Below are 15,780 nucleotides of genomic sequence, written 5' to 3' on the forward strand. Positions count from 1 at the left end.
CCTACAACCGGTGTCAGTCATTGTGCCTTGAAACCTAACGCCATATTGTACACACTGGATGAACCCAACCATTTGTTACATAACATGTAAAAATGCATGTCACATGCAACCTGATAGTGTTATGTACTGTGGCTGACCTGGTCCAGACACTGGCTCCTCAGGTAGCGCAGGGCCTGCTGCAGACCGAGGGGCAATGGCTGTCCAGAACGCTGCACATGAACTATTAGAGGCACTCCAAACACGTTCTTATCCTTATAGTCTGGTACCTTCATTCTTTTCATAAACTTTGGAACAGACCTAGGAGAGAAATCAAGAGAACATCTTTTACAACATGATTCTGGCTAACCAAGACTCTAAAGCAAGGCACAAAATATACACATTTAATTAAATAGATAAAATGGTATTATGTTAACCAAAATGGAATCTGGTTAATATGAATAATATATAAATAAAGAATAAATGTAATTAATCATGAATCACACCCAAAAGTGGATCTTGGAAGTTAAAGTGAGACTTACCAAGTCCAGCCATGCTTGTTGGACATGGAGTACTTCTCCATGATGGCGGTAAGACGCAGCAGAGAAAACTTCTGCAGCAAACTCAGCTGGCCTGCTGACTGGTTGGTAATCTGCAGGGATGCCACTGAGTGACTTAGGCGATTAGATATCTGAAAGCTGGGCCATCGTAACCTAATGCCATAAAAGATGAAAACAGCAAAGAAAAAGAAAAACATTTTTGTTTTCTCAATTTTGTTCATAGGAAAATTAAAGTGGTGTCATTTTAACATTTTAATTGTCTTACCGATTAGGTCTTGTGAGCGAAGCGCCTACTCCCGAGTCCCTCCTTTCCCTTATCCTTGTTGATTCTGTCTCAGCCAGTGATACCCTGTCTCTGTCCCCGTAACTAGTCGTGGTCTGGCTTTCTGTGACAGAATTTCCTTCAAAATCCAATGTGATCTGACTAGAGGACTGTAGGCCCCCTATGTCTTCTCTCTCGCTGTCCACCTGTGTCAACCCTTCTCCCACGGGCAAAACGTTCTTCGACCAGTGGTCCACTATCTGCTGTAGACCATTGACATGCAGCAAGATATCGTCTAGGTGAGGAAACAGGTCCTCTTTCTCAATGTCTATTAGGTCTCCGGTGCTGGCGTACAGATGCGAGCCGGGGACATTATCATACACACTGATCCGGCTGCCTCTGGTGCAACACTGGGTGACGGGCCTGGGTTCCTTCCTGCCTGAAATGAGCGCAGGGTCCAGATGCATGCGGCCTGTGTGCCAGTTAATAGAGGCCCCAACGGTCGGGGACAAGCTCTCTATGGACAGTGCTTTGGGGAAGGTTCCTGGCTTGTGGTCTTTGGGAATGTGGACCACCAAGTCTTCATAGGAGCAGAATTCATTCCTGCGGTTTTGCTCTGTGACTTTATTCACTTGGGTGCCTGAGAAGATGTCAACGTCCTCCAAATACATGCCGCTTCGCTTGTGGTCGGCCCGGTGAAGCTTGCGCTCTTTCAGACTGGGTGTGCTGACGGCGCTGCCACTAGAATGGCTGCTACCTTCACTACTGGACTGGGACGCAAGAACTTTGTTGGCGGACGGTGTTTCTGGAGCCCCGTCGTGTCCATTAAGGATCTCGACACAGCGCAGCATCTTCTGTGCCTGGCTGCCGTCCTGCTGCAGCACTGGAGCACTGATGACCAACGTCTTACGATTCCGTCCCAGAGTTCCCCGGGAGCGAAGCGTCTCCATACGCTTCAGGAAGTCTTTGGCACGGATGCGGCTCACCTTGCTGCCGTGCTTATCGGGCAGCGAGCCGTAGTGAGCGATTTCTTTGGGGATGTGAGGCATTGTCAAAGAGGTGGAGTCGGGCATCGCTGCCGAATCGGAGCAGGTGAGGTTGGAGCAGTCGGAGTCTCCCGTGCTGAGGCCCCTGTGAGCGCTGCCCCCGCTGCTCTCGCTGTGTAGAGAAGAGACCTCTGGCTCACTGAGGTCCGTCAGAACACTCTCGCTGCTGGTGGTGGCTCTCAGAGGCACGCCTTCCCCCGAGGTCTGGCCCTCCTCGCCTTGGCTCCCCAGCAGACAGTCAATGTCCTGCAGCCTGGACCAGCGCCGGCTGCTCCACTCGAAGGTCCATTTGTCACTGATAGCAAACAGGTCTTCCTCATCAGAGTCTTCACTCTAGGGGGGAAAGACAGATTAGGTTACAATCAATTATGCTGGACCAAATGATTTAATAGTCTATTTTTAAATCTGTGTAGTGGTGAAGGCTTCTATGTTGGTCTCTCTTCATAACCACACCATCAAATGATAGTAAATACAGTTACATTAAAAATATCATACACATACAGTACCTTTACAGCTTTTGCATATTTTTCAAACTTTGCTAACTCCACTACATATCACATATGCCTGCATATACTGTATAGCATTACACAAATCATCTGCAACTAAGAACAGCATTAGGAAATACAGGAAAGAGCTGGACGATCGGTCTGCTTAGAATGAGTAACAGTATACAATCAGCCAACAGTGATATAACACCAGACACATCCTTCCTTTGACTTTTTCCATAAATAGACTAAGCCCGGAAAAAAACATTAATATATGCCAGCAGGCTACATTCCAAAGAGAGGGACAGATAAAAAGCAACCATATTCAATAGGCATGAATACAACAATGGTAATGGTCTCAGATATCATAGAATCTAGGTTGAAGCCAGATTATATTGGTGTTGGTGGATAATTTAAGGCAATCTTTGTAAGAAAATACAATGTCTTGCAAAAGGCATTGACGTTTGTCTTTTATTTCTTGGACATTTCCATTGACAGATATTCGTGACAAGGTATTAAGCTGTTTGAGGCATAATAACAACAACAAACTCTAAGTGGTTCATACAAAGTGTTATATTACAAAATAGTCTACGCACAGAGACAAAGCATAACACCCAACGAAGCTCTTGGCTATTTCACTCTTTACCCACTGGGAGTATGGTCTTCCAAAACACACACAGAATAGTTTTCCCAGTAGTCATAATGTTGCACTTCAGTAATTCATGTTAAAAGTCGAGAGCATCATTTTGATGATAGAGTTTGTGATCTAGAACCAACACTTACTTTCTTCTTCGGAAGGTTCACGTCAAGTTTCATAGAGGCACACTTGTTCAAGGTGTTGAGTCGCCTGAAATATAAAAAATAAATGGTTCCATTACAACTGTTCTGGACAAACAAGAGAAAACACCACAATAGTTTCTGAATGAGCACTCCAGAAATAAATCCCATTATGTTTTCCTATTTAAGTGTTAACCGAATCAGCTTCTGGACTGGATGTACTGCCAGACCCACAGGAAAATTCAGTTTGTCTGAGCCACAATATCCTAAACCTAATGAACACCGGTAATTGTTGGTTGCTCTGTTCTGTTCTGTTCTGTTCTTCTCTCTCTCTCTCTCTCTCTCTCTCTCTCTCTCTCTCTCTCTCTCTCTCTCTCAGCACTGGATCGAAAGTGTTTGTGGCTTGAAAGGTGGTGTGCAGTAGTTTGAAGAAAAGGTGAATTTAAGGTAAGCCAATGGATAGAGAAGCTATGAATTGTTTTTCAATATTTGAAATCAGCTACACACACAGGCTAAGCCTTGGAACATGTGCTTACAGTGATTAGAGGTTTCTGTGGGTGCAAACTGGGATATAAAAAGTAACAGTACTAAAAACACATGGACCAACATTAGCACTGGAGGAAAAGATGACGGCATGAAAAAAAAACACCCTCCAGCTAATTGTGCCTTGGCTTTAGACAAAGAGGACTATTTTTGTGGTATGATAACCACAAGCTTTAACAGCTCCAGATTTCACTTACAGTCTTTTATTTATTTATTTTTATAGATTGAAAGTATTGTTCTGTGACAGTAAATGTCCTCACATGGAGGCTGTAACTATCCTCCCGTACTGTAGGCTATGGGATAGGGGTTAGCCAAACAAAACGTTCTCATCATTGTTATTGTAGAGAGTGGAGAGGACCCAAGAGAGGATTTCTAAGCTGGGGGGCCCTTTATTCCACAGGCCTAAAGAGCTTTGAATAAGGTTGCTAAAATAGGTGGCTGCTTAGCTCAGGGATCAGAGAGAGCACTCACATACATGAAATGTCTATCCCTTTCAGTTCTATCAAAGACACCCGGCCACAGTGTGTGGGGGGTGGTATTTATTTTTGTATTCGACTGTAATGGCGTCCAAATGAACAAAGCCATGCTTATGTCACCGTAGAGATGCTGGGAAGTCATTTGCAAAATCACATTGGAGGTGGAACTGTTTCCAATTGTCCTCCATTTATCCTGTGGCTAGCTCAGAATTTAGATGAGTTGCTTTAGGGGTTGTTTAGAGTCACAGTATATTGTGCGCGGCAACCCTCACGCTCCTCCTTGCTTTCCTCTCTGTGTGGTGGCCATGGTTACCGTGGTAACTGACGTGTTGTTTTTCATCCCAGCTTGAAAAAGTACATGAGTAAGTCTCTCCAAACAAGGGTTTGGTAGAGCCACCAGTCGCTGGTTTAGTGCCCTTTTATATTCTTAATCCTGTCTGCTGTCAAATTAGGAATAAACAGGCACATCCAATATTTGTCATGTAGTTATTTCAGAGAGAAGCTCCAAATCTTGAGAAGAAGGTCTGATAAAGTTCTGCATGGACTGATAGACTGATTTAATCAACTAAATTAAAATATGACGTGAGTTGAGTGTTTTTAATTTATTTTATTTAATTCATACAATATAAGGACTCTTACATTGCTCCAAATCCTTTTCGCAAGAAATGTGATCTGTGACATTTATTTAGTTGACTCGTGGACGTTCAGTTTCAATCCAACATTTAGTTACCTGCACAGAGGTTCCACAAGATCTTTTTCCAGGAAGTCATGATCTCTTTTCACAGGGGAAATGTCAATGGGGAACTGAGAATCTAAAATAAAGCAAAAAAAAAAGCGCAACATAATTAGAGAAAAGTGGTGGGTTAAAAGTAGATTTGATATTTCAGTAGTTCTTCTATGGACACTGTTCATGGACACAATGAGAAATGGAAAGTAATATCTGGAAAACACATTTTTTTCCAGAGTTACACTGACGACTGGGAGACCATCAAACTTGTTTTGTACTTGATGCTAATGAGAAGAGACAGAATTTACCCAAATAACAGCACTCAGGCTTGTGCCGGGCATTACGTCTTGCTCTGGGTATGGGCCTCCTCTTACATAACTCAAGAGACTGAATCCAGACCCTCTGAATCTAACATTCCACTGTATTCATGAGAAGCTGTTAACTTTTTATGAAAAGCAGAAGCAGCAGCGAGGGCTTTAGACCTCAACAAGGCTCAGCCTGTTTTTCAAGGAGGGCAGATGTCCCAACAACCGATTTCATCATTTACCTCATTTCTAATACATGAGCATCATGAAGGGAAACTTGTGTTATCTGCTTCGCAATCCAAAGGCCAGCATCAGTGCACATTGCTAGAGCTCTGTTACAACTAACTGTCAGCAAACTAATATATTGCACCAAAGCACATCGGAAGTCTGGCCTCGACACAGAGATCTGAGGGAGTCAAGCTACTTAAAGCTCTGATAAAAAGCCATGACTTTAGTCTTTAAGCGCAGTAGAAGATGTTTATGTAGTAACCGTAGCTTGGACCGATTAGACTTTAAAAGAAGCTGATGTTCCGCTTGTTTTGTGCTGTCTGGGGATCCAACTGGAGGCTTCCTGAGGACAGTTGAGTAAATGAGCTTCACTATGCAGCCAGTGAATACATGCTTTTGTTTACAGTGTTGGGGACAGGGATGACAGACCAGATGCTGGTCATTATGATACAGTGTAACATAATGCACTTATCATTTTGAAACGCCTACATGAAAACTATAACCTTGTTGGATTGTAAAACAGAAATATAAATAGCTCAAATCAAACTGGCATCTTTGGTTTCCTACAGATACTTTTTATTGGAGTGCAACTTCATTTATCTTTATCTTTTAACAAAACAAATTGTACCCTCTGTGACGTGTGTGTGTGTGTGTGTGTGTGTGTGTGTGTGGGAGTTAACAAGTGTTTTTTTTAATTACCTTCAAAGAGCTGAGCATACTGGGGAAATCCTGCTGCCCGCAGCCAGTCACATGCCTCTTTCGCCTCAATTTCTGAAACACAAGAAAGTGAATGTTTTTTGTTTTAAATGGAACAAAAAGTGAATCTCAAAGACATTAAAAGTCACTTTCATTTTGACAAAAACACTGGAGCATCAACCGAAGCAGGAAACCCCCTCAGCATTTGATATCTTAAAAACACAACAGGGACGGACAGGCCCCGGGCCATTCTCAAACCGAAACCCCTTGTTTGATTATTCTGAGTAAACATGGATGCTATGATGACCCCACTGGTCAGACTTACTCAAATGAAACAACAAAGGACCTCGTATAACCATCAGTTTTTTTTACTTTAAAGAAAATATGTATGATATATCAACAAACAAAACACTTTAAAGGAAGGTAAAATAAGCGAAAAGACAGCACCATTCACAGCAAGGGATTCCTTTCATGTATAAACCACGTTTCAAAAGAGGACACTCATATTAAGACAATACAAAAATTAGGAGAATAATACAAAACTATACATCAGTTAAGAAATGATCTTTATCAGAGCTCTCAGTCATTCGTTAACAGAGTCTAATAAGCCAGGCATCACATCAACTCTCCTGTAAATAAATGAGCCCAGCTATAGAGCTGCTGATGGCAGGGAGAGGAAACAGACCGTTGGCACCTTTCTATTAATGCTAACAGAGTCGGAAGCCAATTACTGCCTCAGTGAGATCTATTCTCTGACACACCAGTGCTACAGAGCAAAGTCTGCCTTGCATTAGAGGAAATACACACAACATACATGATTAGGTTTTATAAAATACCTAAAAGAAACAGAACAAAAACACAGACCCGTAAACGTAATATTCCACCTTAAATGCTCATACCAGTAATGTCAACTTTACCTTTTTAATATATGGTTTCCCTTCACTTTAGAGCTGATACAAAAAGTAAATGAATCGATAAGTTGACAGACAGAATGTTTGTTTCCTGCAACAAGCTAAACATCTGTTAGGTGAGGTATTTTTAGATGTTTTGTTACCTAAACAATGCATGGATGAATTGAGAAAATATCTAATAAATCAATTAACAATGAAAATAAATGTATTCTGCAGTCATGAACAGAATAATCTAATTTAAAAATATGCGAAAATTGTGAGCAGGGTATTGCCCAGCGGGGACCATACATGCAATTATTTATATGAATAAAGTCAGTCACTCTACAGCTACATTATTGCCAATTACAATGGTGAATGGCATAAGTCATTTCACAAGAAAATAATATATAAAAGCAAAGTCTTTCAATCTAAAATGAATATGTTCTTACCAGTTCCAGCACTTCTTCAAAAAGCAACAGCGCTAATACATTTCCAACTTATTCTCCTACACACAACAGCAGAGACCCAGCCAGCTCTCTGCATGCAAATAATTTCAAGAGCATAAACATCAGTTACACACAAGCTGCAGCCACGGGTAACACAAAAGAGCTCTCTCTCGTCACACATCTACGGTCTCAGTTCCACCCCTCTCTGTCTGTGCCTGTCACACTACGGCTGAAACATGAACCGCGGGTCATTCATCACACAATGCTGCGCAATTACGGCGACTCTAACCTTGCAATGAAGATACGGCTATCACCCGCTTTACAAAACTGTTGATCCAGGACTCACCTTTTTTTGCCTGCTGTGTCACTCAAGAGAAAAAAATCAATGAAAAGTGACTTTGGGCTTCAGACTGACCAGCAGCAACAACTGAATAAATATTAACAATTCCCCTGTGCCCTTGGATGACCAGGGGGAAAAAAGAAAATCTACTGTTTACCCCACTGTTAACCAGCAGTTGAGTCAACATGTGTACACTGCCTGCCAGGAGCCTCTCTCTCTCTGCTCTGTTCCCACCTGTATCACTTCAGTACCCTAAACTCTTTCTGTTGAGCCAGGCTTTCCCCCTCCCAGGTGGATAATATCAGGCCTGTATTATTCAACTGCAGGGGCTATAGTGAGAGCGCTGCCAGGTCCTCTAGTGTCCCATAGCCCACGGGTTGGACCACTGGGAGCAAGTAGTACTGTAACCTGAGCTGGGAATTCCTCTCTGTTTGGCATTCTGTAACACGATACCGAGACATTCTGTCCTCTCATCCTCTCTCCTCTCTAAGGAAATCTCTTGTGGATAAAAGGCTGGGGATGGGCATGGTGCCAATGAACGAGAACTTGTGTTTGCTCTCCACAACCCCACGGCTTTAAAACTGTGTACAGTGTAACATTACAGTTTCACAAAGAGGACGAAACTCTAGTCTGGTCGTGACACAATGGCTCCAGAATGTCAATAGCTGTGTTACGAGTGAAGTATCCGTAGGCAAGGTCGACTCTTCTACTTCTTTTACAGATCACTTTATGCAACCTTCACCTCATCAAGAACAACAGTGGCTTATGCAATTCATCGCTGAGATATGACATGTTACAAGTCGCCGCAGGACAAGATATGGAACGCTCTCAGACAGGGCTTGGGCAGAGCAGACACACGCGAGCGCTGACACAATTATGACAGTTTTACAGTTTTCACATTCCGCTCTTTGGGCAAAATATTTACAGCCAACAAAATGGGTGAAAAACTTTCCAGGATTTTATGATATGCTTTGTTTTTTTCGTCCCGAGCTGCATCCATCTGACAGCAAAGCTTTGGGACTGATAACATCTTCCTTTCGTACTATTTTGGAAACAAAAACCTTGTTACTATGAATAAAAACAAGCCACCAGCATCACTGAGGAAGCACAGGGCTTAATACTGTATGTCTCCTCTCAGAAAAATCCGTCAATCAACTAACACCATGGTTTATTTCCGGTTACAAATTATTGTGTACTTACGGGACACTTTCATCCTACAGCCAGACTGGTTCATATATCCTTCAAGTGGTTAAATAGTGTCTCCCGACGTGTCAGAGCATCTTCATTCCCACGCCGAGCCACATTCCTGCTCTCTCTCTCTCTCTCTCTCTCTCTCTCTGAACACAGCTTGCAGTTTGAACTGAGAATCCACAGCTCCCCTCTTTTCCCCTTTCTCTTTCCATCTACCCCGCAACCACCATGTGCCTGTCCCAACACTAAATCTCTCCTTCAAACCCACCCCTTTCTGTGGCAGGCTCCCTAACACTCCCCCCCACCCTCCCTTCCTTCTCCCGTCTGCTTCTTGTGCTCGAACCCTCCTACCCAGTTCTGCCCACGACAACTCTTTTATACCCCAACTCAGCACATTTTTGGCAAAGATCTAAGCTAACAGCGAGCAACGCCTCGGAATTCCGATACTGCTACCACCACCACCACCACCACGTCCTGATATATTTATTTGGTTCTCAAGTCATTTTTCCAACCAGATTACATGATGTCAGCTTTTTACAAACATTCCCAAAAAATGTTTTATCCAAGAAGTGTGTTAATGCTCTGGGAAATGTTACATTTCAACAAACAAAAGGGAAGCGTGTTTTTTTTTTTTGCAGTCCAGATGTTCTCCCAGCGGTTTAACTGAATGGAAAAAACGTAGGCAGCTGAAGTAGGGGGGAAAACCATGACATAAACTGTCAGCAATCAGCAGCAGTGAATCATGCTGAGGCACTCGTCTCACAAGATGCCCAAGCTCACGTCATCAAAGTGATATACTGGTCTGTTTCACCTCCGTTTTGCAGCCTCTGTCTGCGGCTCAATCAATGAACGACGGCGATTGTGTGATTGTGTGTCATGTTAGACAGCTACGGTGTTGCTGTGTCACTTGAGACAAAACAAAGAATATGTTTTTTTTTTCTCTCAAGAAGAATGTAAAAAGACTTCCTCTAATAGAAGGAATAGAAAATACTAATTTCGAATTTATACAATAATATAATTACATTGATTTCTTATGTCGCACTGTGTCCAAAAGACTATCCAATATTTCTAGGCAACAGGTTGTACCATCTAGCTGGGCTTACCAAGGAAATTGTTCAGACGAAAAAGAAGGTCAAATATTATGTGATAAGAATTCAATTTGATTTGTGAAAATGCATATAATGAAGACAAACTCACATTGATGAAATCCAAAAAGATACAGATAAAGGATTTAAAAAAGAAACATTAGGGTGTGTTGGTCATCTTTATATACCTAAATGAACTGCTTCCTTTATTTAGCTAAGTGTAGGCAGAGGCGCAACTTACTGTTAGGCAAAGGTAGACCATTTGTCTTGAGCCCCAAGCTACCAAGGGGCCCCATATAACGCCTCCTAAATTTATGTTAAAGATTTTGGTTGTCGTCCATTTGCAAAATTTTCATCAGAATGCCTAATTCATGAGTGTCTCAGCCTCAGGGTAAAGGGTTGAATTTGAAGGGAAATATTGTTACACAAAGGTTGTTCATAGATAAATAAGGATCGTAAGAGGGGGAGAACATGGGATGTTGAGGGCCCCAAGCTTATGTTGTCTTTGGGCCCCGAAATGAAATAAATCTTCCCCTGAGAGTATGTACAGTAGTGACTGCAGCACATCTGTTTGAGAAGAGATCTTTTTCCCTCCTCAACCCTACTATCATGCTTTACCGTTTCTACTTTGTATTATAAAAGGTGAGATCACAGACATATAATGTATAAGGAAAATGTATTAGTATTAATGTGTGGATACAATGACCAGCACTTTAAATCACTGGATTTGCCGTGGCACTGTGATTACATAAGGACATTGAATCCATCAATAACTTTCTTTAGCATAAGTACAATTCCATATGTAGCTCTGCTTCTGCTTAGCTTTTCGCCTCGTGACGTTTCTGCCATTTCCTCTTGTAAAACACAAATCTTCAGACCCACTGGGGCCAGGACTGGGTAGAACGCTGCAAGCACAGACAGAAGCACGTAGGCACGAGACAGTCCACTTTAGTAACCTTAACAAACCATTTTACAATAAATACACCCACACACATTTCAGAGCTTTAAAAGCACTCTAACAAACTGCTGAAATGTGTTAAGTACTTACTGTGTAGACCCTTACACAAATGTGTCTGTCCGTTCCTCCCCCACTCCACACTGAATGAATCAGCCAGGCAAGCCAGGCGAATATATCAGTCTAAACACCCATAGACTATAGGTTGAGCACTGAGATTGTCTACATCAAAAACACCTGGAGAAAGACAACCCGAGCCAGCAATATGAAGAAAGAAGAAAAAAAAGTGTTGTAACACTGGGAGGCATGGAGGAGAGCCCCCTCCCACCCCCATCTTTATGATGCTAATTGCATACAGACACCCACTCACAATGAGCAGTCAGCCTTACTGTAAAAGTGAGACTAGACAGACATCCAGGGGAAAACACACACACTGCCCCCTCCTCTAGTCTGCCCAACAAACCACATCATCTGATGTCTCATGCCCAAAATAGCCCAACATTTGCTTCTGTCTCACAGTTCACAATTGTGCACATGGGCAGCAAACAGGAAGCACAAATAATGATGAATGATATACCATTCAAGATGGAAACGATGACCGGACGTCATTGTTGATACAGGAAGATCTGTTCTCTGTTGTGTTAGAGCGTAGGTCCTCTTGGGGGGGGGGGGGGGGGATGCTGGAAATGCTCTAGGTGGATTAATGCTGCACTGACTCGTCTCATTCACCTAATGTATTGGGAATAAAGCCTGCCTATTTTAAAGAGCAGGTTTTAATTAACAAAGCTCTACATGTCAGACTCCAACACAGTCATTAGCTTAACAGGAGGGGCCACTCGCTAAAATCGCAACACGTCTTTAGTTCACAGCCAATCTCATCACCGGCAAAGGTGTTGAGACAAAGGACAAACGACAAATCTGTAAGAGCTCTGTCCACAAAGGTGAGTAACAACACAGTGCTTTATTCAAGACTTTATTCTTCATGCAGTGATTGGCACATGAGCTGGCTGTCTCCGCAGGCCGAGTAATTACAGACAGCCTGTGTTGAATCACCCATGGACTTCCAGCCCCCTCATTTGATTTTGAGGGGCAACGCAGGGGAACCTGTTATCCAGCACTCGACATGGGATGCAGCTTTAAAAATGATCAGCTCCAGGCTGCGTTGCTACGACGACAAAGCAATATTTCCCCAAAATACAAATGAGCTAGCAAATCCTTCGCCCACTTCTGCCCTGTGGTCCACAGTGACCTGTGGAGAAGGCCTTTCAGTGGACCACGGGTCTCCAGCAACAAGTGGATTTACAAAGGAGACATCAATGCCTCGAGTAGGACGGGGGACTTGAGGACAAATACAGTGCCAGGCCAGGAAAAGCCAGTCAGTGCCAAGGAGGTATTAGCATTCTGAACCTGCACAGGTCTCAGTTCTACATCCCCGATTTATTCAAGAGCCACTTCATATATTACAGATTAGCTATTTTTAATATAGCACATATCATCATCATCATTTGATTTCTCAGTTCTTTTTGGTCTTTGTTAAAAGACATTGCAGATATGTAGTGTTTTAAGTAAGGTTGAAGAATCAGAGTATTTTTTAATGACTCCTCCAGTGAAATGGTGAGGTCCAACTTTCACTTCACAGCAGACACACACACTCACAGCAAGAGCTTATTGATTCTGAGAGTAAATAACATGACTATGTGAGCTAGGGAGCTGCTGTTGTTGACCATTGCCAAAGCCTGCTGGGTCAAAAGTCATCGGAGCTGTGTTTTTCTCTTGAGGTCCTGTATTGAATTCAAACAAGAGCAGCACAGCTGTGGTAACACTCTCCTTCACCCCTGAAGGACACCCAGAGAGAAGGTTCTTTCATCTTCAGGGGTAACAACCCATCAACTATCTCTCTCTCTCTCTCTCTCTCTGTCTGACACTCTTTTTGTCTGTCTCTCAGGTCAGGAAATACCAGTCACAGCCTTTGCAGCATTTCCACGTTAACAGTGACAATACAATGCACACTTACAACCTTCAAATACCTAGACGTTAACACACACACACACACACACACACACACACACACACACACACACACACACACACACACACACACACACACACACACACACACACACACACACACACACACACACACACACACACACACACACACACATCCCTTGGCCAGAGCGGATTCATTTCTTCTTTCACACAGTCCTGCCAGAGAACACAAAATCTAGACAGATGATTGCTTGAAGGAGTGTTACAGGGTTAAAACCAATGCGAGTTTAGCATGATGTTGTAAACATTTTTGAAACTACGGCAAATCACTTTGGGTTGTCTCCAACAGCATGTGTTCAAAGCCACCAATAAACAGCCTTGGAGAGCAATGGGAAAGATTAGACTCACAGCCTCATCCTAACACAGTCATCCCACACCCCGAACTCCAGAATTGCATCTGGTTGGGTGTCACAGCCAGAAGACAAATAATGGGCTATGATTTGTGGGCTGCTTGGCCTCTCAACAAGCCACGGTTTCTCATAGTTCAAACCGTTTGGCTCGGCAGTGTTTTCATCCAACTCGCTGCAGTGTCTTCTCACATTCACTCAGTTTTTTTGAGAAAATGTTCTAACAACCACATGTCGATTCCCCAGAGTCGTTTAGCAAACAGCGAAAGAGCCAGGGAAGTGTCGAGTGTACTCCAGCTTCACAGACAGGTCTTCTCCTTCTTTCTCCCTTTGGTCACACTCACTACAGGACCCTTTGGCACGTGACGTCCAGCAGACACCTTTAGGAGAAGGGTCCTGTTCTATTGAAAAGGGACCTCAGAACCCCAAACATCAATGAAGAAGGAGCCACCTCAGCAAATTTCCCTTTCTCCAAATACCTCCACTACACTATACTGCCAACAGAGAAGAGATCAATCAGCTGAGCTATCCTTGAAATATATACAGCAGTGACTTCCAAGGCACGATGCTGCACAAGCTAAACACTTCCAGACACTGGACTGCAGCCACGTTCCCACGCATGTTAAAGTGTTTTGGCAACCATCTTGGAGGGGCCTTTATGAAAGATTTTGCTTTGCTTTGTGATAAAAAAAATATCAACTTTAGTCTTTGGGAGATTTCCCTTTTTCATTTCATTTTGAACCTCCCCCAAAACCCTGGACCATTTCTTTAATCCAGTGTTGATCTTGCAGAGTAATCCTTGTGCTGGTCGGTCGTTCAGTTGAAGTCATTTTTTTTTCTATCCGCAGATAAAATAAATGAATACAGTGCAGGGGGCGAATAATGCAGGCTGCTCTTGCGATAACACACACACATTAGCGGCTATCTTTCCGTGATGATATTCAACAGTTTTATTCCCTCAGAAATGGTGATTTCAGTCAAATAGCCATTCGTATCTCTATGTTGTTTTTAGTTGTTCTTCTAAAAAAGATTGCAAAGTGAGCTCCTCAAGCGAAATAATAGCAAAACAAATCTTTCCAGGAAGCATATAAACAGTGAGATAGGATCGGTATTGTACCTGTGGGGCTTCTGTGGTGCCCATCAGTGCAGATTTAAGGCTTGGAAACAGACTTTAGAATGGGGAAAGTTCAACTCTGGGCCTGCCTGACTTTCCCCCAGCTCTGTTTTTCTGTCCAGTGACATCCCCTTGAAGCTCTCCACTTCCCCCTTTCTCCTCCCTCCTTCCTCTGTCAGCAATACCCTGATCTGAGCTTACTCAGTTGTCTTTTTAGCTCCCTTCTCGTCCCCACATGCCAGCTCCTCAACTGTTGGCTCATGCAGTGTCCCATGTGGTCATGCAGTTCACTGTATCTCTCTTTAGTCCTATACCAACATTTACAGTACAGCACGTTTTGAAGGTGTGTGAGTCCATACATGTCTCGTTTTATGTACAGCACAGTAGGGCTGCATGCCTTGCCATGTCATGCTGTTTTCCCACTCATAATATACGGTTGTGTGGCTGTAATTCTTCCTTGCCTTTGATAGCCTATATAAACACTGTAATTTGGTTTTCCAGGAGTGCCGTATAACACAACTAAAAGGGGGATGACTATGAATTACAAACAAACAGTGAGCCAACTGACTCAAAAAACCTTGATTCAAACATGGAAAAAGGCTGACTGGAAAGACATCAACATGTGTTCCATAAGTCCTGGCCCACGCAAAGACGATGTCTCTTACAAAATAATATATAAAAAAATACCTTTTAAGTTAAGCTAAATACTTATAGCTAAAAAAAAATATATGTAAACTAAAGAATGATGTCTCATGGCATGGGTTGACCACAGCTCAAGTTCAGGATACACATTAAAGAGGAGAAGAGAAACATTGAGAAGAAAGTCGTCTATAGTCCAATCCTGCAGGGCTCCATTAGGTCCACCTCCCTCTCATTCGGGACTTCATGCCAGAGGGGGACAACGTGGGGTTCCCTCCTTTTCTGAGAGTGGCCTCTAGAGAGTCAGAGGGTGGAGAGGGGGCCAATGTCAGAACAAGGGCCCCTACCGTGAGAAAGCTCTCCACAGGACCTCCACAATAAAAGCATGGAGCCAAACCCGAGGGACGCTGGTTGGTCCTCCTAATTAAACAACATCAAAGTGGAACCGGCCACAAGACTCGCAGCCCTCACGCAAAGAGGACTTGTGATTTTCAGATGATACCGTCAGCGTGTGTTGTTGTTGTGAATGACGAGATGCGGCATGGCTTATCAAGCATTGGAGCCACTGAAAGAGCCATGTGACTTTTTATCAGGGTGTCTCTCCCTCACAGACAGACACACAGAGCACTGATAAAAATTTTTT

At 43.0% G+C, this 15,780-nt stretch overlaps 1 protein-coding gene across 3 annotated transcripts in view; it reads right to left on the reverse strand.

Annotated features, from left to right (window-relative positions):
* Nucleotides 1-15,780, reverse strand: part of stard13b (StAR related lipid transfer domain containing 13b) — a gene marked incomplete at its 5' end in the record, with an annotated part of 57,692 nt that overhangs the window by 3,325 nt on the left and 38,587 nt on the right. For 2 of the 3 annotated variants that reach the window (XM_080053522.1, XM_080053523.1), the window contains 6 exons: nucleotides 138-297; nucleotides 519-689; nucleotides 802-2,177; nucleotides 3,113-3,176; nucleotides 4,856-4,937; nucleotides 6,085-6,156. In XM_080053522.1, coding sequence (XP_079909648.1) covers nucleotides 138-297; nucleotides 519-689; nucleotides 802-2,177; nucleotides 3,113-3,176; nucleotides 4,856-4,937; nucleotides 6,085-6,156 — 1,925 coding nt within the window. Of the gene's footprint in view, nucleotides 1-137; nucleotides 298-518; nucleotides 690-801; nucleotides 2,178-3,112; nucleotides 3,177-4,855; nucleotides 4,938-6,084; nucleotides 6,157-8,957; nucleotides 9,152-15,780 lie in introns of those variants that run through there. The other variant, XM_080053524.1, reaches the window with a different exon arrangement.

The sequence above is a fragment of the Ammodytes marinus genome (assembly GCF_949987685.1).
Source record: "Ammodytes marinus genome assembly, chromosome: 3".
Taxonomy (NCBI): Eukaryota; Metazoa; Chordata; class Actinopteri; order Uranoscopiformes; family Ammodytidae; genus Ammodytes; species Ammodytes marinus.